We start from the raw sequence: 23915 nt of genomic DNA, 5'->3' as shown, positions 1-23915 counted from the left end.
TGCATGTTCATGGTAGCCCACTCACTAACCATGAAAACTTCTCTTTGCATATTCTAGTCCCAGTAGCTTAAAAGTTCTCCATGAATCATGTTCAGCGGGCAATCCGCCTGTCAGGCTTCCACCTTACGAATCAAGGACTGTTCATTAAGAGTCTTCGATGTTCTTCGCCACTAGGTAGTTGAGCAGCTCCCATCACATCGCCACGGCCCGAGTGGTGTCTCGCTGGACTTGACACATGGCTAGGTAGCTAGTTGGGTCCACGGCACGATATCGGTGTGCTTAGCGTTTCTGTCAGTGACCTTTAGACTGCAGAGATTGATTCTTGAGCGATTTATGAATTCTGCGAGAAGTTTCTGGTGCTTGGTTTTGAACCGTTGAGGCTGACTGTATGGCTGTTGGGCTACTGCAATGCTACACAACTCTGACTCAATAACTCCTTCAGTGACCTTTCTGAGCAAGGTGCATCAAACATCACAAGCTTTTTTGCGATGCACACACTTTAAACACCTCCACCTTTTTTTCAACAACCCTCTATCTTGACTTGTTTCCCCACCATCTCAAACTCACTCGGTGATACTAACTCCACTACACGTGCCATCGTGGGTCAAAGAGAGACAAGTACGCAAGTGAAGTGACATCCAAGGCTGAAAGACTTGTCACGATTGAGTCAGCACACGTTCAAAGTCTGTCATGTAGGGTAGGGCAGGGCTCTGTAGGTACAGCACAGGACATCACTGTATTGTCTCCACACACGCCACGTTGTGATCTGCCAGGTACTAGTCAGGGCATGGACTGCTCTGATTGGTCCAAGATTCAGGTACCGAAAGCCGTTGGGAGGCAAAAGCCCCCAAGAACAAAGTTTATGCCTCAGAAGCGAGCGAGCGTTGAATCAGCGGTTGCTGCTACAGAGTAAAGTTTCTTCTAGTTGCTCGTTAGAGGAAGACAAGCACAGCACATGGCTTTGCCTTTGTGGTTATGAGGTGCGGCCCGCTACCGAGCAATGAAGCCTTAGTACCTTAGGTACCGACGGCTTTTGATGATTTTGTGTGACACTATTTCTCAACAACCTCCGTCACAGCTGAGTAATTATGATCTCGAGGTGACTCAAAGACCCTATAGTCTCAAAAAAAATATTGAAGCTTATTGCTTGTGCAACCAACAAAAGTAAACAAATTCCGCGTAAGCGTTGCGTTGCGTTGCTTGCGTGCATATGCACTGTAAACAAGGACAAAGGCCCACTAAGCCCCTATCTTGAAACAATGGATGGGAGTTGAACCTGCATTAGCAGCACCACCAGAGTTGCTCGTGGACAGTTCACAGCCTATCGTGAAAAGTCTGATTGTCATGTCTCCATCATAGAGAGAACATACCAAGAACTCCAAGAGAACAAAAAAGACGCAAGAAAGAGGCAGAGATTTTCGATAACTAGAGATGAAAATTGGGTTGATCTTGGTGGATCTCATCCACTGTTGGTCGTTGCATTGGGGGCCATCTTGTTGATCTGAGTTGCGTTTTCTCGAGGGTTTCGATCCTTTCGCTCAGAGGATTCGGGTCCGGCGCGATCGGGACGGATTCAAGATAAATGAATCACTTGGCGAAGAGGATTGACAAAGCCTGGGGACTGGCGGGGGATCAGCGCAATTAATTAAACTGAAGCAACGACATTCTATCAGAGTAAATCAAAGTCATAAGCTGAACAATTGAGCAGGAGAAATGAATATATGTCATAACACTATGAATATATATATATGTAAGAAGGTATAATAGATAGATCCCAAAGCCAAGATCCAGGATCGCCCTGGATGGCTAAATTCCGAGCACCGTAAACACCAGGTATAGATAGAATAAGCCCAATTCTATAAAATCAAGTTTTACGCAGAGGCCCAGCTCTCAGATGAACCAAACCACAGGCTATGATATAGCTTAAGCGGAGTAGTCAATGTCGACGGTGAGGCGGACCTGCTCGGCAGGAGTGTTGATACCAATACCGTCCTCAGCCTCCATGCCACCGAGGTAAGCGTTCTTGCCAGTGCCACCGGGGTTGATGGTAGAGCAAGTGTTGTCGGAGGTGTCGCAGACTCGGAGACCGGGGATGTCGAGGCTTGCGGCGGCAGAGACAAGGCAAGAGGCGTCAGCGCCAGACCAGTTCTTGTTTCGCTTGCTGCCGAAGTCGAACTCGAGCCAAGTACCGGCCCACAGGTTGTCTTTTGTGGTGGGGACCTTACCGGTGGCACAAGCGCAGCCACCCTGGGAGTCACTGTCGAAAGCAACAACCTGTGAGCTGGAGGCGGAAACAGTGAACTCCAGAGCAACGTTCTGAGCGAAGAAACCATCGATCTTGCCATCAGGTCCGATCTTGTTCCAGCAAGCGCACTCCTTGTCGCCATCGTGGTCGTTGTTGAAGGTGACAGTGTAGTCGTACTTGTCGGCGACATCCTCATCGACAGTCATCATGTTGCAGCCAAAGTCACCGGGAACACCAGTGTTGCCAGTGGCAGCAATGTCCTCAAGAGTGGCACGCTTGGCCTTCTTGCCACCGCAGAAAGCCTTGTAACCGGAACCGGAGCTCGAGTTGTGCTTCTTGCCCTTGTTCTTGTTGGACTTAGCAGGAGCGGAAGCAACAGGGGCGGGAGCGCTGGTGGCAGCCTTGGGGACGGTGTCGGCATCGACCTTGGGAGAGGCGGGAGCCTCAGGGACAGCGGTAGCAGGGGCGGCATCAGCGGTGACGACCTGAGTAGCGTACTCAACAACGGTGACGGGCTTGTTGGCAACGACGAAGTCGCGCTTGGCGTGAGCACGCTGGTGAGCGTGGCCGCTGGGGTGGGCAGAGACGCCGAGGGCGGCGGCCAGAATGACAACGGAAGAAGAGACCTTCATTTTGACTGATTTGTGTATGTTATGTTGTGTTGGAGGTGACGGCTTTTTGGTAATTGGTTGTATTTCCGGAATACTTCCTTTTGCCTTTATAAGGATTGTAAGGTAAGTTGGTTCAAGAGAGTGTTATCAGCGTAGTGCTGTGAAGGAGTGACAGAAGGCAAAGGCCGTGATCCAAAAAGACTGAGGAGTGAAGAATCGAAGGAGAGACAGAAGGGGGAGGAATTGAGGGTTATAAGCTGAGCAAGGGGTGTGTGTGTCTGAGTCTCCTTTCAACCCGAGTTGGGAGGCGTGGCGTGGTTTGTGTGTGGACGCCATGTCTCTCATCTCTCTTCTTCCGTTCTCATTCAGAAGCCGGCACGCACGCCCCTGCAAGTTCAGGTCCGCTTCCCTAGGTTGCTGGACAAGACCCTTGCTGTAATTCCCACATCCCTCCCCATCTCCTTCGGCCAGAACGCATGTGTATGCAGTACTGGGATGTGGACCTGGGAAGTGGGCGAGCTACCAGCAACGCTTGCACCGGTATCAACACCAGAGCTAATGCAGAAACGACGCTAGCCCAAGATGCCAAGGCCATGGACCAGGCCCACCCACCACACCCTTTCAGTCCAAGTTCAAGCTCTGCTTCCGCGAAAGCCCCAGGGGTAAGGGCTTTCATCCCTGCCAGGTACCAAGGCTGCTTGATTGGGCCATCTCACCTCCCAGTCGTCCTAATTCCGACATAGCCAACCACGTCGTTGTTCCTGCTAAACCTTGACCTGGCAGGCCTCGCAGAGTCCTTGATCTGGTCCACTGCCAAAAAAATCGAACCCGCCAGAGACACCAGATCGCCGGCCGCGTCAGCAGATTATGCCAGGCTTATTGATGAGATGTGTAAACGGAAATCAGGAACACTGGTTCCAGCGGTAGGCTAGACCGAAAAAGAGCTTAAGGCATAGAAGGACGGTAGGGTAATCGCTGATCACCTTCTAGCTCTCGGGTTGTCGATGAGGAGCTCATTTACTTCAGGACAATGAAGTCTTTCATATTCTATTCTTGGGCAAGTGATAAGAACGAATGCCGTGATCCAGTGGCGATCAGTGAGAAGAGATTGCTTGAAACGCTGGGGACGGAAAAAGCAAGTGATGAGCTGCCACGAGAAGGAACATGCAGTCATTTCAGTGTGTCGAGTGATTTTGTTTCTGTCGGTGACGGCCCGTACGTCTGCATGCTGGCTTGCATTTGCATACTATGTAGTACGTAGTGTCTTGCTGGTATCTATTTGTCTGACTGGTGAACAACTGAGGTGTCGTATGTCGTGGCAGTCATCATGAATGCGGTGAATCGACAGTTGAATACGTGGACCCATCGGATGGATGCGCAACTGTATGCAATGCAATTGTGCTGCGACCTGCAAATCGTGATACTGTACCCGTGGCAGTGTGTATACATACGTGCGCTTTGTGACAACAGCCGCTGTGGCATAAGTTACTGGCTTTATTTCCCCAACAGCCAAACAAACCTTGTTTTCTCCCGTGGCATCTCCAGAGTCCCATTCGCTAAGTGGTAAAGAGGCGGCGCCCTCCTTGCCTCGCTCACCGTTCGACCCGTTCGTTGGTGTGTTTCGTAGTGGTCTGGTCTGCCCCAGACGACGCAAGCGCCTCCTTTCCAAACAGTGCAGTGAGTCGTGTGTACGTAGCCTGTAGGTAGGCTACGTAGGTAGTAAACAAGACATGACTGATATGATCAAATCAAATTAGACACTTTCGCTTCCCTCAATGGAATGATGCCGGTCAGAAGCGCCGTTGACAGCATGCGCATGATCTCTAGGGGCAGTGGAAATGAGACTGCCCAGCCACTCACGTCGGAGAGGAGCCCTTTTTCCCTTTTTTGCTGACTCGACAAGGGAAGTCTTGAGCTGAGACAAGCTGGGATTGGTAGGCGGTGACGCACGGCAGATCGACCAGCTACGATCCGGTCGGCTATGGTTACATTGTTTGATGGTACCAAGGTATGCATGGTCTTGCTCTAGGAGACAAAGGAATACCTCTCTTACAACGACGTCTTTGAAGAACTTGAAACAAAATATTCTTGTTCGTGCGAGACCGTCAAAGCCTATTCCGGTTGCTCACAACACCATCTTCAGCTTCTGAACTGAACTGCCCATTAAGGAAAGTGAATATCCGTAATATTATACGAGGCTTACCTAGCACGACCAGGGTTCAAGGGGTCCTCTTCCTTTGCCGGGTTTAAGACCTGGATCGAGAATATTACCCATGAATACTTTAATAATCCTCCTTCCGAGCAGACCAGGAGGGCGAAGGAACCGTCAACTGACATTATGCATGCAGTTCCCTCCCTGGACTGGAATGTTGCCATTGACCCAGCCTCGACCTTCTTTTTATTGTTGTCTGTAACACGCTCACATGCCAACCAGAATCTTTAACTCTGCCCGTGGTTATTGACTCTGTTTGTCTCATTTCTCAGCAACAGGACGTCGCCACGGATTCTTGAAACAAGGGAAAATAGCCCGTCATGAGCTATTAATTGCAAAGTCAGCGTCATACGTCTCATTTGAATCCTTCCCGACAATGACTACCTATGTAGCTAACTACCTGGTGATACTATTATCTACTTGGGTACCTATATGTAGTCATATGTGGAGAATGTTGCTATTTCTGGCACTCACTGTTAATATTCAGGCCATGTTGATTCAGGATGGGTACATACATGTTGAAACTGAGGAGAACCATCGAGATAACCTTTTAGTTAGGGTTCTCCACGAGCGAGATTGAGTGTATGCTCACAAGCACTGATGATTATCACCCGTTTAATTCTACGGTTCGTTGAAAAGGGGTACGGAGTATCTGCATTGAGTTTGATCTTCGGCCATAATCCAAGGATCTTCAATAAAGATCCCGCCCTTAATCTCCATTACCCAGTGCTTTCGTCCGTAATCTTCGCAAACTGAAGCTGGACTGGGAAAGGCTAATATGCGTGATCAAAATAGCAGTGACGAGAGAGTGCGTGACTGAAGACGATGGGTTGATACATGAGCGGGTGCGGCTGGCTCGCGGACTACATCGCAATTCTCCGATTGTTGTCCTTTCAGAATATGCTGTGAGTGTACTCAGATTAGCGAATACATCAATCCTCAAGAGATATGCCCCAGGAGCATTGTTATCTAAATAACACAGAAGGGCATCGCCGCTTTGACAAGGAGCCTCATTGCATTTGTCTTCATGAAGCAAGTTATACCTAAAGTCACGAATTGTTCCTCCTGATTAAGACAGGCACAATACTTTCGAGTAAACAGAATTTATCGCAGAAGCTTATACATGCATAATTCAACAACGCCGTAGCTCAGACTATCAGACATAACTACCAAGCAATTTCAGTCTCAGACGCCCGGCATAAGACGAGCTATCTCTGTCGTCGTTTCATCACTGACCAGTAACCGACATCATCCTCAATCCAAAACTAGAAGTAGCTTCTCATAGCATCTTCATAACCAGATCCTCCTTTCAAATCCCGCCCAAATTTGGCATGAACGTCAAGAACCTGTCTGATGTGGCGCATGCTAAGGGCCTCACCCTTGTTAACGGCGAGATCCTGAGCCGAGCCCACCACGTTCTTGATTTCGCGTCCATTCAGAGCTTGCTTCGATAGTATGTCCAGATCATCCTCAGTCAATGGTTCGACCTTGAGCTTGCCCAGCTTATGAACACGGTCGAGGAACATCTTAAAGATGGCCCGCTTTGCAGGAGACTTGAGATTGTCATATCGCAAGGCGATGTGAATTCGGGACTGGAAGGCTTCGTCGAAAGTCTGAATCACTCCTATGTTAGTGTTCATCCGAAGCCAACGGATTCTAGATACTCACTTCTACTCGATTCGTCGTCAGAAATAAAATTCCCTGGAAATACTCCAGCTGGCGAAGGAAAATGCTCACGAGGGCATTGCGATGGATGTCGTGCATGTTACGCTTTTCCAGAAATACGTCTGCCTCATCAAGAAGAAGGATAGCACCCCAGGCATGGCAAATGTCCAGTATCTTTTGTAACTCAGCCTCCAGAAACCTCGAGTCTGTTCCTAACTCGCCAGCCGATACCATATAAAGTGGGCACTGGAGCAATTCTCCGATTCCTTCGGCCGTGAGTGTCTTGCCAGTTCCAGGAGGTCCGTGTAGGACGGCTTTTCAAATGTTATTCTTCTGCACCTCGGATGTTTGGATATGTTGAACTTACTGACGAGCCCCTTTCCCTTGCCCTGTATAACATCATCGATAGTGTTAGCCGCGTGATATTTGCGTGACTTCACAAGGGCCTTGATCAGGTCCTTGGTGCCATCTTCCAGAACCAGGGAGTCCCACGCCTTCTCATTCCATTTGATTTCATTGACGCAGGAAACGGCGAACTCCAACCATTGCTTTTCTGAAAATGAGAAACCAAGTACCACTGGAGAGGCAATGAGATAATCCTCATCAGTGAAATCGACGATTTCCATGTCCTCTTCATCATCACTTTCCACATTTTTGGAGGGGAGTTCATCGAGTTCGGGGTTTCCGGGCTCATCCTTAACCAAGCTTTTAGGAAAGCTGACCATATGTACTTCGCCGTTCTCGTCCTTGTAGACTTTCTTGACAAACTTCACCATTTCTGCGCCCTCCGAATCTGAGCCACACGCACAGTTCCCGGAATCTGATTCCGAAGTCTCTTCCTCGATGATGTCGGGGTCCTTGGGCTTAACAGTCGAGACGTTGTAGTTGGGGTTGGTCCTCCTGAAGATAGTCGGGTCAATCATGACTCTGCTGGACTGAATGTTGAACTTCATTACCGAGCCATTCCTGCGCTTCATGAAGGCGATGCCCTTGTAGCTCTTGTAATGGACACCACTCAATGACGCAAACTTCTTGCCTCTTTCGATCAAATCAAGTCGGAGCTTCTGCTCGTTATGGTGATATTGAAGCGGATAACAAGGAAGACTCTTGATCTTCTTGGCGCCCTGGAACCCGTCTATCTCGACTGATGTATTCCCATAACCAAAACGCTTACCATCGAATTCCATATATTTTCCTTCAACGTGATAATAGCTGCCTCTCATAACGCTGTGGTGTAGGTGTGCTGATTCGACCTTGAAAACTCGTGGCTCACTTGCGTTTCCGTACGTTGTGGCATAGACAAGTGTATCCGGTTTCCACAAAGCCCAAAGTAGCTCAAATGTAATGAGGCCATTCTTGAGCATAGGATAGAGACTTTCCTTTGTGGTTTCAAAGTCATGGTCAAGATACTTGATAAGTATCTTGAGATGCTGTTTCTTTTCCTTGAGTAGACTTTTATTTTTCTTCTGACTCTTCTTGGACTTGCCAGCAGGTTTGGCTTTGCGTAGTGCCTTCAAATGATCACGGAGGTCTTCCAGGTACCTGACAATATATCAGCAAAAGATCACGACAGCATCACAAACCTGTTGTTAACTATCCAAGCCTGACCACAGGCCACCTGGAAGATGGTAATTTCAGACTACTCACAAGAAGAGGACCTCAGGATTCATTTTTGGTGTTTCGTCTACCAGGCTGATGCCTTCCGCGTTGCCGATAACGTCCTGTAGACATTCCCGAAGCAACTTGCTCTTGATGTCGACAACAGTTGCTACATGCTTGCCCTCCCAGTCGAACTTCCTCCTAACATGAAAGATGTATTCGTCGTACTGGGAATCGGTGTCTGTGTCGGCTGTGTCCTGAAGTTTGAAATTGTGTATGCTGTTGTCCCACACCTGATCCACGCGTTTAAAGGCAGGACCCTTAGGTTTTTTACCCTTAACCCTCAACTCGCCACGCAAATAATCATTGGTGATACTATCTGGATCACTGCCTTCGAGAGTTGGCACTGCTGAAAGTTGCATGGGTCGACGTCCGCCACGATTAGGGCGAACAGCAGTTGATCGACGACGACCGAACAGTGGATCGAGACCAGCTGCCTGCGAAGCCAGAGCATTTTGGAGAGAATACGGCGGAGCCGAAGAACCAAACGAGGCAAAAGCGCTTGGGGTTGGATTGGGTAGTTGAGCAAAAGCGCTTGGGTTAACCGGTGGAGCAAGACCATTAGAGTTACCCAGCTGATGTTGCAGTTGAGCAAACTGGAGTTCGAGCGCCCTAAGTTGGCCCTCGAGGCCTGAAGAAGACTTGGTTCGGTCATTTTTCTCAGCAAGGTCCTCATTATCAGAGGATTCGGGATCGGAGGAATCTAAATCGCTGTCGGAATCAGACGCGGTGTCAGAGCAACTGCCTGTCTTGTTCTTTTTCTTCTTTGGCTTCTTCTGCTTCTTAGTGGAAGCCTTGGAAGTCTTCTTTTTAGAAAAGGCACCGTTGGTTCGTTCCTTCTTGCTCTTGCTTGCGCCATTAACTCCTGAATAATGCTTGGGAGTCAGGGTTGTGGTTTCCGAGGCTTGATCATCATCTGAAGTAGATTCGTCTTCACTAGCAATGCTAGAAGTCTCAGCTTCATCTTTCATCGAAGCTGGCTTGGTTTCTTGACTCCTCTCCTTTTTCTTCTTCTGCTGCCTGCTCTTCCTCGAACAAGAACCACTCTTAGAAGTTCTTTCTACCGACTCTGGAGGGGCCGCAGCAGGGGCTGATGGGTCAACGTCATTAGCCATCGTGGTATCTGCCTCTTGTTGGCCAGACTTTTGGTTGTGTTTTGGGCCACTTTGACGATCGGAAGGAGTAATCGAATCTGTCTGCTCCATATTGATTTTGATGCTGGAGCGTGAGACAAGTACCTTGCTGCAGTCGATTCAATCGAGAGAGCGTTGGCGGAATAGCAAACTTGAGTGTTTCAAAGAAATCTGCTGAGTAGAGAGGTCGCTTGAGGACTCGAGATGGATCTGGAAGATTTCACCATAGAATATAGAAATGAGTGCTGGGTAAAAGACTCCTGTTTGAGGAGGTTTGTTTGAATGTCGGTACTAGTACTGTGTTCGCACTCCTGTATGAATGATAGATGAGGTGAAAAACATCAACAAGATGAAAGAGAAAGGATGGAATGCTTTAAAAGCAGTAATAGATGGGAGGAGGAGGAAGGAAGAAGAAGGGGGAGAAGAAAGGAAATAAGGTGCGCGCACAAGTCCAGGCTACAAGCGACGGTGCGAGGCAGTGAATAACAGTGCCAGCGCATGGAAGTGCCAGGCAGAGGCAGAGGCAGAGATCAACGAGCCAACTGCATCTTTTGCTACTACCAACCTGGGCAAGGCAAGATAGTATGTAGAAAAACCTTGTCAAGCCACAGGGAGCAAGAAAACTTCAGACCTTATCAAAGGAGGCCAGAATAAAGTTAACAAAGGACCTCCTTAAACCTATAATAACTTGCCTAAATGTTTTTATCCCTTGGGACTGAGTTGCTAAGTTTTCCTGCCTCTCCTGGCCAAGGCAGGCACCAAAAGATGTACGCAGCAGCCACAAATACAACATCCATGCATAGAATCAGTTGGTTCTTTACAAATTGATTGGGTAAATAGGTGTGGTTCAACAAGAAGCATTCCACCGCTTGTTAGTCTACATCGAATCCCTGGCTGATGCTGCAAATGACAATGAGTATGACTGTCCGTCCACTTGCATACATCCTAGGCAGCCAATGCATTGTTGATCTTTTCTACTCATGTGAGTACGAAAGTACAGTAGGACCTTCAGTCTTACTTAGGTTAACAGTATTATTGAACCTCCACTTTCAAGGTGGCCAGGTCCAATAGCTACTAGCTACCTACCTTATACTAAGGTATACTTCGTCGTCGTTTGAAGTCCTCTTCCATCGTTTACAGCCCCAGATGATCTTCCACCTCCGCTACCCTAGTGCTCCCGTTCCCCAAAGGCGCTAAAATTCGTTGGTGGGTCTGAGGCCAACAGGCCCTCAGGGGGGCAAGAAAACAGCGAACCTTACTGTAGGGCGTCAAAATAAACTTAGCAAAAGCTATCTTAAGCTTAGGCTATATTACCTAAGTCTTTTTGTCATATAGAATTGAGGTCCTGTGTTTTCTTTCCTCCTCTAGACAGGTACCCACCCACCGATTCTATTGACAGTTGATCGTCAAACCTCGTCAGCCTCAATTTTGATGTCCCTAAACTCAGGGTCGCACTGCAGGCCAACGGTATCCGAACAAACACTCTCAAAGTGTAGAAACTCCTTGGCATGATCTTACCAACTTTTTATACCGCAGAGTTCAAGTCTCGCTCCCACTTCTGACCCAATAGCTTCTAATGGTGAATACACACCTTGCCAACAGGCAAACCGCCTCACCTTTCTTCACCCAATAGGCATCCACAGTCCAACAATCAAGCTGAAGTTGGTCGCAAAATTCTGACCGTGTAGTAACAGCATCATTCTAATGATGCCTGCGACGTGGGGGACGACACCGAACTTGTTGGCCATAAGAGCTTTCTGAGGTTTAGTGTTGAAGTACAGGGCCTCAATGTCGAGCTGGCAGAGTATCAGATGCCAGCAGCCCGTGATATCAAAATGAAGTGCAACACGAGCGGAAAGACGTTTCATCGATCAACATACCTCGTATCGGTGCAATGTCGAGATCCTAAATACGATAAATGACAGAATGAAGCCCGCGAGATGGACTTTTTTTTTTACTTGCAGCAACCCACATGTGGTGCTTGTGTTTGTCGGTATACATACATTTTCAACCTCCACCCGCAGCCAATAGACGGTCCGCAGTCTTCTGACCACCAAGGATTCAATGTGTTGGCAATGTCTCGACAGCAACCACAACAGGAAGCAGCCGGCAAACGCCACCCGCAGTGTTACTTCATCGGACTGGCAGGACGAGAATCGGAGGCTGCATAGGTACTATAGAGGCAGCAAGCTCGGTGTGAAGTGTGTATCAGTGAGTCCAAAGCTGTTGATGCGATGTACAAGATCATGCTATTCGTGTCACTGGCACGACGTGCTGGCGCTACATAGGACATGTCAGTAAAGAGGCCAAACTCGAGCACTTGCCCGAGCATATCAAACAGAACGGGTGCGAGGACTTGGAGGTAAAAGTCGAGAGACCGTTACGTGGGGAAGAAGGGCTACGGCATTTGGAGTATGCCTAGGTCACGAGATTGGATGTTTGGAATATATCACATGAACAACACCAATCTTGAGCAAAAATAAAAGGCGCATCTAAGTATATTCCCACAAAACAATGGGCTTCCATCGGGGATCGGATTATCGATTCAGCATTGACCATGCCATGTTTCCTTAACACATCCATAGAAAAACTTGCTCGCGAACCACAACCCCCTCAATCTTTATTATCGTACGGGAAGAAAAGCTCATAAATCAGACTCATTGTCATTACTAGAATGTGTGATTTCTTGTTCCATTGGGCGCAGAAAGAGACTTCCCTTTACCCCTGTTACTGCGAATTCAAACACAGGTTTCTCTTGGGCTGTAGGATCATTGCTTGCTTCCACCCATACTAAGGTTTTGATGAGCTGCAAGAAATTAAGCTACGGGGCTATCGGTCAAGCTCAACTTGGCGATGGATGGAACAAAGCGAGCTACGAGCATGGGAAGCACGGACGGCCGCAGCGTTAGTGTGTTAGTGGGCCAATTACCAGCCTTCGCGACGTCATCACCGTCGCATAGATAGCTCCTCCTTCAGCTATACCAGGTTTGGGTTGGATAAACCTTGAAGGCTTGAGGGAAAGAACTTGGAATGAATTGGGCTAAGGGAGCTTGGAGGGAGAACCTGCGATTCTCTCATTCTCTCTCCTCCATCTCAATCTCAATCGAGGGGGCTTGTCTACGCTGAACTCGTGCATGCTGCAATCAGCCGTCAATTGCTGTACAAAGATCCTCCTGAGACAGTATCGCTTCCGGATCCAAATTTAGTCTGATCCGTTGCGACACAGCATTTGCGTGTTTGTTTTGAGGCCGGCAGATTCCAAGACCTATAGTCTACGCGATATCAATTCTTTGCCGGAACAACTTCTGCGTCAAGGCTCCCAACTCGCCTCTTCGTTTGCCCTCCAGCGTCCTTTTTCGCATTCAAGATATATTCCGAGCCACACGCTCACAGCTTCCATCATGCCCAGCACATGGAGCCGTTTCAAGGGCCTCTTTAGCGATGGAACCACCAGCCGACGCGAGTGGCTCCATGAGGAGGAGAGAGCCCGTATGTTATCCCATCGATGCGAAACCTGGCAATCAGCTCACTTGCTATAGTTTTGCCTAGTCATCGGAACCAGAACATCGCATCTGCTACTCCTCCGGCCGAGGTCATGAAGGTTTGCCTGCGATTGCGACATTTGATCCGCGAATGTGTCCCTTGCGAGCTTGAAGAAAGCGCTATTACGCGATCCCATAGCACTGTCATTACCAGCAAGGTTGTACAGGCGGCTAAGGAAGCTGGCGGCCAGAAATACCGATCATGCGTTGTACGTCAAGCACTCGTCCTTGATGCTCGATGTGTTCGTTATGCTGACTTTGCGTTTCGTAGGTGTACGCCCTGCTTGTGAATATGCGATGGTTTAAACGCGAAGCCATTCTCGAGCTGTGGGATGCTGATCTCCACGATTTGCGCGCTGTTGCCTGCACTGTCATCGCTAAGCAGATGTGAGTTTAAATTGATGTCTCGATCACCAATTGCAGTTGGCTTACTCGAACCAGTATCGAGGGAGAGGAGGATCTCGATTACCTCCTGCACCACGTCCTTCTTCGTCGGTACTCTTTTCTCATTGATCAGGTTCCTACAGCCCCAACCAATGTCATTGAGAAGGCTGTCGACCTGCACGCAGTTCGGGTCATTGGCTCCTCTGGTTATCAGAAATGTATTGCCTATCTCTGGCGTGGCTGGCTAGTCCAGGACGAAGATGATCCCTCCGAGTTTGTTGACTACAAGAACAAAGCAAACACCAGCCTACTTGTCCACATGGACCCCGATCGTATGCGTGCACCTCGCTACCAGAATGCCGCCCAGTTGCTATTCTCCATTATATATCTTGGCCTGTACACGGCCGCAGTCAACTCTGCCAATGCGTCAGGAGTACTGGATGGCGCTGAGATTGCGCTTTACATCTTCACCTTTGCATATGTCTGCGACGAATGCCTCAAATTGTACAAGGCTGGCTACCACATCCTGGGATTCTGGAATGTTTTTAACTCCGTCCTTTACTCCTTCTTGACTGTATCATTGGTTCTACGCATCATAGGACTGGCATACAGCGACAATGACGATGTGCATAAGAAGTACAACGAGCTCAGCTATAATCTGCTTTCTTTTGTTGCACCCATGTTTTGGTCCCGCCTCTTGCTCTATTTTGACAGCTTCCGTTTCTTCGGCGCCATGCTAGTTGTGCTGAAAGTTATGATGAAGGAATCTCTCATCTTCTTTGCCTTGCTTATCGTTGTCATCATTGGCTTCCTCCAGGCATTCATCGGTCTGGATATTGCTGATGACAACATTATGGGCGATACCTGGTTCATCATTGAGTCTATGCTCAAAGCTATCATGCAGAGTCCTGAGTTTGATGGTTTCGATGATTTTGGACATCCATTCGGTCTGATTCTCTACTACTGCTTTACTTTTGTTGTCATGGTAAGTTGGTAACATTCTGTCCTTGAGAGTCAAATTAACTCAATATTCTAGATTATTCTCCTCAATATCCTCATTGCACTTTACAACTCGGCCTATGAGGATATCTATGAGAATGCCGATGACGAATATCTGGCACTGTTCGCGCAAAAGACGATGCAGTTCGTCCGAGCTCCTGATGAGAATGTTTACATCGCCCCTTTTAACCTGGTCGAAATCGTCATTTCGGGACTACTTGAGTGGTGGGTGCCAAGGTCCACATACGAGTTTGTCAATGACTGCGTCATGGCTACTCTATACTCTCCTCTTCTTTTTGTTGCAGCCATTTTCGAGAGGCGATCTGCACGAAAGATTCGACACAACCGCTCACGAGGCGAGGAGGATGACGACCAGATCAATGAGTGGGAACAATTTCACGAGGACCTTGACATGGAAGGCGAAGGTTGGACCAAGACGTGTGAGGCCGTCAAACCTAACGTGGAAGACGAGCCTGCTGTCATTGAAGTCCGCAAGCTGCGAGCTGAGATGGAAGAACTCAAGGCGATGCTTTCTCAACTCACAAACAGCAAAGGGAGTGATGATGAGACCATAACGGGCTCAAAGAGTGGAAAGGAGCCAGCCATTGAAGACGACGATACCCAAGAGATATCCGAGGCTGCTGAGACCCAGGATGCGCCAGACACGTCGGATACTCCAGAGGGAGAGGGAGCTTCTGGTGATCAAAAGCAGGGTAAGAAAAACAAGAAAAAGAACAAGAAGAAGGGCCCGGGTGGATCCAGTAACTAGAGGTCGGGATCAGGAAGTGGTTAATATGCTTTGCAGTACGTTGATGGGGCATTGTTGGCAGAAATGTGTTTGCTTTGACTCTTGTGCGGCTTTGAAGACCTCATTCAGTAGTAGGTATGATTGATTCAATGGTGGTTAAAGTTGCACTTTTCGTCATCGAAACCATACCCAACATACATAACTGTAAGCCTGTGACTTGCAGGAACAAACTCTCTTGTTACTACCGGAGTTTGGCGGGGGAGGGGAACCAGACTCAGGATGCAAGTCTTCGACGTATTAGAGGGCTTCTATTGAGTTAGGCAAAGCAATGCATTATGATTCTCGTCCCAGGGCACGCCGGTCCAAATAAACATAAAAGATAAAAGAAGAGACCCTAGTATTCACATGAAATTACAGGACTTCTAATTCTACGTTCGTCTCATGCCTGCTGTTTGATCTCTCACATGGAGGTTCAATGCCGGGAGAAGTTCTATTGAATGTGCTGTTTGAAAACGGCCCCTATAAAGCTATGTATCATGTTCCAAACGCCAACAAAAGCTAGCCCATCATGCGCATTACCTGAAAGACCACGAGCCAAGCCCAGGATTCTTGATCGTGAATTTGGGCGGCAAGGTGTACCATAATAGCTGTAAGCATCCGTTACTCGGGTTGATTTTGGGATGGTATTGGGGAAACATATTTCTCTGTCTTGCCCCTGGACATCAAGAATCCCACAGAATGATTCTTCTTCTTCTTCGCAGAGCTTGACATCTGGCCCGTTCTATGCAGATCCGTCTTTCGTGGGTGGGAACATTCGTCTAAAAAGAAACCATTAGCGTGTAGATAAGCATCAGGGATAACAAACTTACGGAATCGTCTCGTTGTACGCATTCACATCAGGAGCAACAAACGTAACAAATACCACTCGGGTGAGCTTGCTTCCCTCCTCACTCTCGAGGAATTCTCTAACAGTCCTGCAGGCGATCTTAGCGGCAGGAAGGTTGGGAAACCCGTAAACGCCTGTGCTGATGGCGCTGAAAGCGATTGTGGTCACGCCGTTCTTGACGGCAAGCTTCAAACTTTCGCGGTAGCAATTGGCGAGACTCTCATTAGGGTTCGCATCTGCAGCGTACACAGGTCCGACGGTGTGAATGACATGCTTGGAAGGGAGATTGTAACCCTTTGTGATGACGGCCTCGCCAGTGTTGATGGGACCGAGGGTCTTGCACTCCTTAACCAGGTCAGTGCCGGCGGCCCTATGAATAGCTCCATCAACGCCCCCTCCACCTAGCAGAGACCTGTTTGCGGCGTTGACGATAGCATCGAGGCGAAGTCTGGTGATATCACCGCGAATTAAGCCGATGCGCTTGTTGATGGAATCAGATGCAGGATAGTCAGGGTCGCTTCTTGATGATAGATGAGCCTCGGATAGGGCAGAATCAGGGTCGCGATAGAGAGAGGCGAGGGTGGGAATTTCGCTGAGGCCTCTAGTAGCAGCCATCGTGATGAATCGTTTAGCGAGCATACACGGAGAAGAGCTGTGGTGAGGTTGTCGATGTAGTCTCGAGGGACTGGAGAGGTGGTCAGAACGAAACTCTGGAGAAAACGATAGGGCATTCATTTACCTAGGATGGCAGTGTTAGATGCTCGTCTTCTTTTTGCTGCAAGTGATATCAGAAGCCTTATTGCACTCTGCTTTCGGCGTGCTATGATGCAATTGAGTACGCCCTTGAGTATTTTGTGCCGGGGAGAAAATGGCTTAACAAGGAGCAGGGCTCAGTGATGCCGTATCGAGAAGATGTGAAGGAAGGTAAGTCAGACTGCGTAAGGTGATGGTCCTTGTTATTAGGTACTAATCTTTTTTCTTGCAACTTGAGAACGTGACAATGGGAAGCGATGACCTGGGGATGGGATGGGAGCTCCATGCCAGTGAATGACCATTGAGTTGACTTGATTGCCCTACAGGTGGGGCATGTTCTGGAAGCTTGGATCTTTGGATGGAGGGGCAATATCCACCATCCGCAGTGGGCCTGGGCTAGCACTACAGGGGGTAACAGAAAACCTGCTTTAGATGACAGAATTATTGGATCAATTTATTACCCATTTGAAGACCAAATTATTTTGTCATCTGCTTCACGTGTCCCAAGCTTTTTGACACCCCAAGGCGTACCATGTTCCAAGGCTTCTAATTACGATCGAACAAGCCTCGATCTCGCCTACCTACTCGCTAGGGGCTAGTCTTCAATTAACGACTAAACTACCTGCAGCACAGAGAACTCTAAAACCACAACCTGGAATGCTCCAAGTCTTCCAAGTTGTTGGTTGGTGAAGAGCACGTCCAAGTTGAAAAGTCCTGTGACCAGAGTTGCCGCGCATTCCTCGGTCTTGAATCTTGGTCAAGATGCGGTTTCCGAAACTCTGTTTCAGTCAAGGATAAATGAGGACATAATGAGGCAATAAAATACTAGAACATAAATTCCGAATACCTAAAAACTGATCCAACAACACTCGAACCAAACAAACATCAATACAAATCTCCCCTAAGCTAACCCTCGTTACGGTCTCGACCCAAATCAAAACCCCTTGTTTGTTCGCTGGTTTCCTTCTCCTAAGCTCTGGGCACTCTTGGCTTCTTCTGCTTCGACTTGTAAACATGTCTCCTAGCCTTAGGCACCTCCAACTTCTGCTTCTTCTTCTTGGACTGAAGGAGTACCCAGCTTGACCTTCGCTTCAAATTATATCCCTTTTCTCTTGCCTCGGACCTTTCGAATGACGCGATCTTGCTAAGCAGTTCCTCCTCAACATCCGATGATCCAATAAGTGTTGTTCCGCTACCGCTGCTCTCTCTCGTTCGTTGCTCCTCGTCGTCTGATACGTCCGTCTCACTGCTGCTGTGACCACAATGCGACAGAACTGTGGCCTTACGTCCCTGACTCAAGCCCCCGGTCATGTCAATATCCTGGCTGTCTCTGCGAATTGGTGATGTAGAAGGTTGAACCACAGGTGCGCGCCCAGTTGCTGCAGGAGGCGGGCTCTGCCCAAGCCGGTACTGTTGCTCCCAAGCTTGAGAAATATCTCCAAGTGGACCAGCCATAAAATGAGAGTCTTGGTCTTGTACCACTTCTCGAGGGTACTCGTTGGCGAAGGAAGCCGGGTTTCGCATGGGTAGCGAGGCTTGGGCCATGTTTTGAAGATCTACTGTGAGGTCCTCGCGAAGTGCATATGGCTGAGGCGTGATACCGTGAGCGACTGTTGGTCCGTCTGCGAGACGATGTTTGACCCAAGCAGCCAGGTCTCCTGTACTGTTTGCTACCCATGCAGGTGGTTGGTTGAGTTGGTATCGAGGAAAGGGGGAGCTAGTTCCCGAGGAGAAAGCCGAGAATGGAGAATTACTTGCGTTGAACTCTTTCACGCTATTCAAAGGCACCGCCTGGTTCCGAAAACCCACCTCCTGGAATTTGGGTGGAATCGGAGGTACAATGCCAGCTTGTTCTGCTGCTGTTTTCTGCAAGGTCGGGGCTTCACTTTTCTTGCGATTCGTGATGCGGTTGAGCATAGCGGTCTGTCCGTCGTTCTCTTCTTCTCTGAGCTGATGAACCAGATTCTTCACGGCATCGATATCGAAAATACCTGTAGATGGTCCTTTGATGCGTTTCTCATGGTCATTGCTGCCTCGATCATCATCCAGTGTTCCGGACAATCGCTGAGCAATGCTCAGGACCTTGGGGTCGTCTCCTGGGGTTACCACTTTGTAACTTCCAAGGCTGAGTTCTCTCTGGAACCGGGTTTTAAACTCCTTCATCTTCTCCAGTTGACTTCCTGTGAGTTTCATCATCTCCTTTTTTGCCAAAAAATAGAATCTCTGATGGGGCTTGCGTTTGGACTTGCGTATCATAGGCATTGATGACAAGAGGTCGCGCCAATTATGCTCGTAGTTTTGGGTATCCAAATCTAAGAGTCGTCGAACGTCCTTGACTCTTCGGCCTAGGTTCCATATTCGATTGAACCACTCTGCATCAATGCTTTTGATTCCCCGATCAGAAATTCCAATGGGAGTCAACAATTCGGTTATGTATTCAACCATCGTATCAACTCGATAGCGCAATTCTTTATCATGCCCTTGACTAAAATAGCGGTAGAGCGGCCAACTCGAGGTTCCTGATTGGTATAGTTCACATACCATGCTTTCGATGTGCATGAGCTCCCTTTCTATACGGCGGTTAAAGTCCATGAGTCTGGGCACCAGACGCTTTTCGTAGACCTCAAGACCGCTATATCGAGTATTTTGAGCCCAAGTCTCTGGATCAGAAGACAAGGTGTCAAGGGAAGTGGATTGGGCATCAGGATATCCCCATCCTTGGGCGATTACGGCCTTCCACAAGCTGTACAGAGAATCCAGGACGTCATCTTGGACCTGGTCTTGAGATGGTTGATACGTGTATGCCGAGATCTCACAGAGTATCATGAATATTTCTCTACTGAGACGCTGCCAGATTTGATCTCGATGGGTCCAAGTCATCATGTCAGTGGCGAATTGCTCATTCATTAAATCAAAGCCGCAGGCTTCGTTGATCAGGTTGTTCAAATAGCTCCTCAGCACAAGATTTCCCCTACCGGCAAGCTCATTCATGAAGTCTTGTATCCAGGCCTTGTCTTCCTCAGTGCCTAGAGTGTTCTCTTCAAAGCCGTACCTGTCATAATTATCATCGGCAGGGTAGTAGGTGAGTTTATGAGGCTTTTTGGATGGTTCTCTTAGAGCAGCCGTGCCATATTTCAGCATCGCAACATCCCAGAAAGACTGGGTGAAATATTTCTGAACATCTTCGGTTCGAATATAGTGGTTGAGTCTTATATTTCGAAGCAAAGGGTACTGCAGCACAGGGGGTTCATTTTCGCCACCCTCGGAATTTTGAGTGAAAGCTACGAGACCAGCCGCCGTCTGGAGGAGTGCAGGTTTCAGGATAGACACATCTGATGCAAACGACCAGTAGCCGCCTCCCAGGACCTATCGAATAGTTTCATTAATCAATGTCATCTTGTGGATCTATGACACGGTGTTCGCTCTTACATGTTCTTCGAAAACATGGCCAACCTCTTGATGGGGGTTATCATCATAATAAGGCTCACCATGGAGGTCTCCGTGTTTGTGACTGTACATTGACTTCACGAGATCAAGACAGGCGTGGACTTGGTCCCGTCGGACTATTCCAATCGTTGCAGGATCAACTAACCACATGTAGGGAGTCCCGGCAAATGCATGCTGTCACACTATTAGTTGGAGAATAGCAGTGAGTAGCTATCTGGACTGTCGCTCACCATCATCTCGTGGGCTATAGTAGTTGCGAGTATCAGGCTGGCCTTCAACTTTTCGCTGCTGCTGTATGTATCATTGATCAAGGGCCAAACCAACTCACAATCGATTGTGACCCTCAAGTTGAATGCAAAAGGTTGTGTGACCCACGAGTCTGTATTGCCTGCGGAGTGATCTCTTTGTTGCTTTCCTTCAGATACGAAACCGCTAGTTAGTTCGATCTTGATAATTTGAAGCAGGGCCTGCCAAGTAGCTGCCCTGGGGTTTATACCACTGTCAATGACAGCTTTCGCTCCGTTGAGTCTAGACGGATCATCCGGGTCCAGGTTTGGAACGAATCTAATCTTCTTATCTCGATCTTGTCCGGGTTGATTCTGGAAGAGTCTGGGGTCGATCCACAGTCTGTTTGTGATGTCAAGAAGGCTTGAGATAAAGGGATCGTCCATCTCAATAAACCGCGATGCGAGTTGGAGAGCCGGTTGCATCGCATCCCAGACTCTGTCGTTGGTCTTCAACGATTAGCATCATAAGGTTTTGGTGCCTTGGTTCTGATACACACCCTCACGTTCCATTCTTCACGTCTCCCGTTGAGATTGTATATCAAACGAGGCTTGTCATCCGTTCCGCCATTGCAACTGGTGTCGACCCATCTTTCACGCTCGAAAAGTCTTCAACGACATGTCAGCGCCAGTTCAGACAGCCGATGTACCCAACTTACTCTGAAATCTGACCCCCGAGGCCGTCAAACTTGGTATCGCACATCGAAAAATATCCTTCGGCTTGTAACTGACTTGTTAGACATAGCTAGAGGAACGAAAAGTGCAAGAGGAGATGCGAGTTTGCGTACTCACTTCATCCATAGTCACACTCCCGAAAAGGATGGTTTGCCAGTTTTCATCTATGACTAGATCTTCATACTGCTGCATGAATCGTTGTTCGGTTTCGTCCAACTTTTGCATATCTGGCCTTGTCCTCTCCATGTAATCATCGACATGCTCGTTTGCTGCTTTGGCCAGGTCTTCGAACCGTCCAAATAGTTCCTTTCCATTTCGAATATCAGAGCTGGCAGGAAAGATTTGTCGACTCTCAGCTCGTGTTGGTGATGTTCTCGAACGACCATCGGTTCGGCCTGGAAAGATCCCGAATCGTTGAGCGTAAACAGTTGGTTTCTTGAAGTGGTCTCGAGGCAGAAGAGCTGGGCGTAGGCGATCAAAAACGCTGTCTTTGATGTCAAAGACACTCGCATCACGTTCAGGGCCTTCATCCTGCCAGTTCGGATCTGTCCAGGCAGGGCAGTAAAGGACAAAATCGAAACTCCCACCCTGGGTTGGGGATGCGTTTCCTGGGCCAGAGGCCATGGTGAATGAAAGGAGAGGGGTGCTCAGATGAAAGGCACAATGGAACGGTCACCAAAAGGAACATGAAGGATAAGTATAGTACAGTAAGAAGCTCGAGGCGAGGTCAGATTCGGTATGCCCTCACATTCAAAAGAGCCACCATCCACGGATGTACGGACGCGGGTCATGAGACTTCATAAGGGCTTCATCTGTGACAAAGAGGTTGGCTTCGAGATACTTTCTCACAAACTCGATTCAAACTGGCATCCGGGGCGCCAAGACCTGGGATAACAAAGCCATATCAGCCATCGGGCCATATAGCCCACATGCTTGAGCCATAAAGGTAAGGGGCACTTTCCGGTGTGCTATTGACAACAAAGAACAACACATTTTGGAGCCATATTTGGCTAATACTGCAAAGAGCCCAAGGTGATCATTACACCAGCCTAACACCAGGCAAAGGAGTGTGTGGGTAGAATGGCACAAATTACGCTTTATAATCTTAACCGAAGAAATCGAACCGACTTGACACCTCTCCATGAATCTGATAGGCATTGGATACCTTGTGCCTGTTCTAAATATGTGGCCTAATTTACATGCCAAAACTTCCGGCGTGAGTGAGTGAGATAACATTACAGAAACTGCGGTGAGTTGTGGGGGTATAATCTGGGGTCATGGGGCCCCACGATATCGATCCTGTGTACTTACTTGGCGAGGCTTCGGTGGGAAACCCTCGTGGTTCCTATCATCTAAGGCACTGCCCAAGTATCTTTCTTTGTTTCACGATCCCTTGAGCATAATTCGTCCCCGTGTGCACCTTTTCTTTGTGTCTCTGGCTGAAAGGGCAACAACCACTAGAATAAGTGCCGTAGCAACGTGGCGGAGAGAAAGGCTGGGAAAGGCAGCATCTTGTGTTTAAAGCCGGTCCCACCAACCATGATCAACTACCTAGGGTCGAGGGGCAGAAACCCGAAGGGGACTAGGGTGCACATATGGGCTTGGATTCGGCGTGGCCGTCGTTTGTTGGGTGAAAGCTTTGTTGCAACGATCCAAGGTCACACAGAGCGGTGCAATGGGGTGGTGATATTTTCGTCATAAAGAAGAGATACCAAGTTGACTGCCTCGGTCCCTGTAGCTCAATCAAACCCGGGGCATCTGTTGGATACATGCAATGTAAAAGGCTATAAAATAAGATGTATCGTGGACTTTAATGTATCGATGGATATACAAATTGACGAGCTCCATCCTGATCAAGAATATGTGACAAATCACATGTGCTGAGTTCTTCTCACTTTCGTTACATAAACCATTTTGCTACTAACATTTACGAGTAGCCTGAGCTCAATCTGGTGGTGCTCTATTGCTATTACGATCCGCTCCGATGAGAGAACGATCCGAATCTAGCCACTAGTTGTACAAGCTCGCCTGCTTGCTTTACCTCAAAGACATGGAATTGAAGCGTTGCGGAACTTTTTAAGATAGGAATACGAGGTTTGTGAGTTCTGAAACTGACTCGGTAAGAGATCTCAGCCTAACGGCTCGATGTGTGTATGTGCTGAATAGAGGAGCAAGTCAAGATGCTTCCCAGGTTTCAAGGCTGAAGCATGGAGTAAGAATACGGGAATAAAAACACGGGCCACGGTACAGATAGAATCTCTTTCGTCACTTGCCACAGAACTCAATAAGATATATGTTGATTTGTGATGAGGGCAAAATAAAATCGGGTATTGATGCTGCTTTGGAGGCGGCCTGACTACATTAATACGTGGCTAGGTAATCACCAGTGTTCGCCAGAGCTGTTCCACAACTGGTAAGCTATTTGTCTCATTACTCGTGAAGGAACTTTGGAACCTCAATCTAAAATAATTCTTTCACTTTCTACAAGCAAATGCTCATTTTCTTCTAGGTCGTCAGGGAGACGGCGGGAAGTGGATAGCTCAAGTGGGCAACAATATTGGAGCATTGTAGGTAGTAAAGCCTTGATAAGAACGATGACCCGACAAAATCCGCTACTAGAACCAGAAACACGCCTCAAATATACATTGTGACCTCGATACCAGAAACAGACG

General features: G+C 48.2%; 5 protein-coding genes; 1 reads left to right on the top strand and 4 right to left on the bottom strand.

Annotated features, from left to right (window-relative positions):
- Nucleotides 1–1923: 1923 nt before the first annotated feature.
- FFUJ_09622 (related to Allergen Asp f 4) lies at nucleotides 1924–2877 on the bottom strand (the record flags this gene model as incomplete). Its single annotated transcript, XM_023568455.1, has 1 exon — nucleotides 1924–2877. One exon carries the CDS (start codon nucleotides 2875–2877, stop codon nucleotides 1924–1926), a length of 954 nt encoding a protein of 317 aa, XP_023435652.1.
- A 3456-nt stretch (nucleotides 2878–6333) lies between these two features.
- On the bottom strand, nucleotides 6334–9597 carry FFUJ_09623 (related to TOB3 (member of AAA-ATPase family); the record flags this gene model as incomplete). XM_023568454.1 has 4 exons in its annotated part: nucleotides 6334–6681; nucleotides 6737–7047; nucleotides 7101–8275; nucleotides 8381–9597. 4 exons carry the CDS (start codon nucleotides 9595–9597, stop codon nucleotides 6334–6336), a joined length of 3051 nt encoding a protein of 1016 aa, XP_023435651.1.
- A 3329-nt stretch (nucleotides 9598–12926) lies between these two features.
- On the top strand, nucleotides 12927–15219 carry FFUJ_09624 (related to YVC1-vacuolar cation channel; the record flags this gene model as incomplete). XM_023568453.1 has 5 exons in its annotated part: nucleotides 12927–13014; nucleotides 13065–13276; nucleotides 13339–13454; nucleotides 13509–14436; nucleotides 14488–15219. 5 exons carry the CDS (start codon nucleotides 12927–12929, stop codon nucleotides 15217–15219), a joined length of 2076 nt encoding a protein of 691 aa, XP_023435650.1.
- Nucleotides 15220–15979: 760 nt separating this feature from the next.
- FFUJ_09625 (related to LRP16 protein) lies at nucleotides 15980–16699 on the bottom strand (the record flags this gene model as incomplete). XM_023568451.1 has 2 exons in its annotated part: nucleotides 15980–16016; nucleotides 16068–16699. The coding sequence occupies 2 exons, from the start codon at nucleotides 16697–16699 to the stop codon at nucleotides 15980–15982; spliced, it is 669 nt and encodes a 222-aa protein (XP_023435649.1).
- A 1107-nt stretch (nucleotides 16700–17806) lies between these two features.
- Nucleotides 17807–21867, bottom strand: FFUJ_09626 (uncharacterized protein; the record flags this gene model as incomplete). XM_023568450.1 has 6 exons in its annotated part: nucleotides 17807–20203; nucleotides 20267–20458; nucleotides 20515–21018; nucleotides 21069–21177; nucleotides 21228–21295; nucleotides 21361–21867. The coding sequence occupies 6 exons, from the start codon at nucleotides 21865–21867 to the stop codon at nucleotides 17807–17809; spliced, it is 3777 nt and encodes a 1258-aa protein (XP_023435648.1).
- Nucleotides 21868–23915: the final 2048 nt, after the last annotated feature.

This window comes from Fusarium fujikuroi, chromosome FFUJ_chr09 (assembly GCF_900079805.1).
Source record: "Fusarium fujikuroi IMI 58289 draft genome, chromosome FFUJ_chr09".
NCBI lineage: Eukaryota > Fungi > Ascomycota > Sordariomycetes > Hypocreales > Nectriaceae > Fusarium > Fusarium fujikuroi.
The sequence above is the reverse complement of the archived record's forward strand: the minus strand, read 5'-3'. Positions and strand labels throughout refer to the sequence as shown.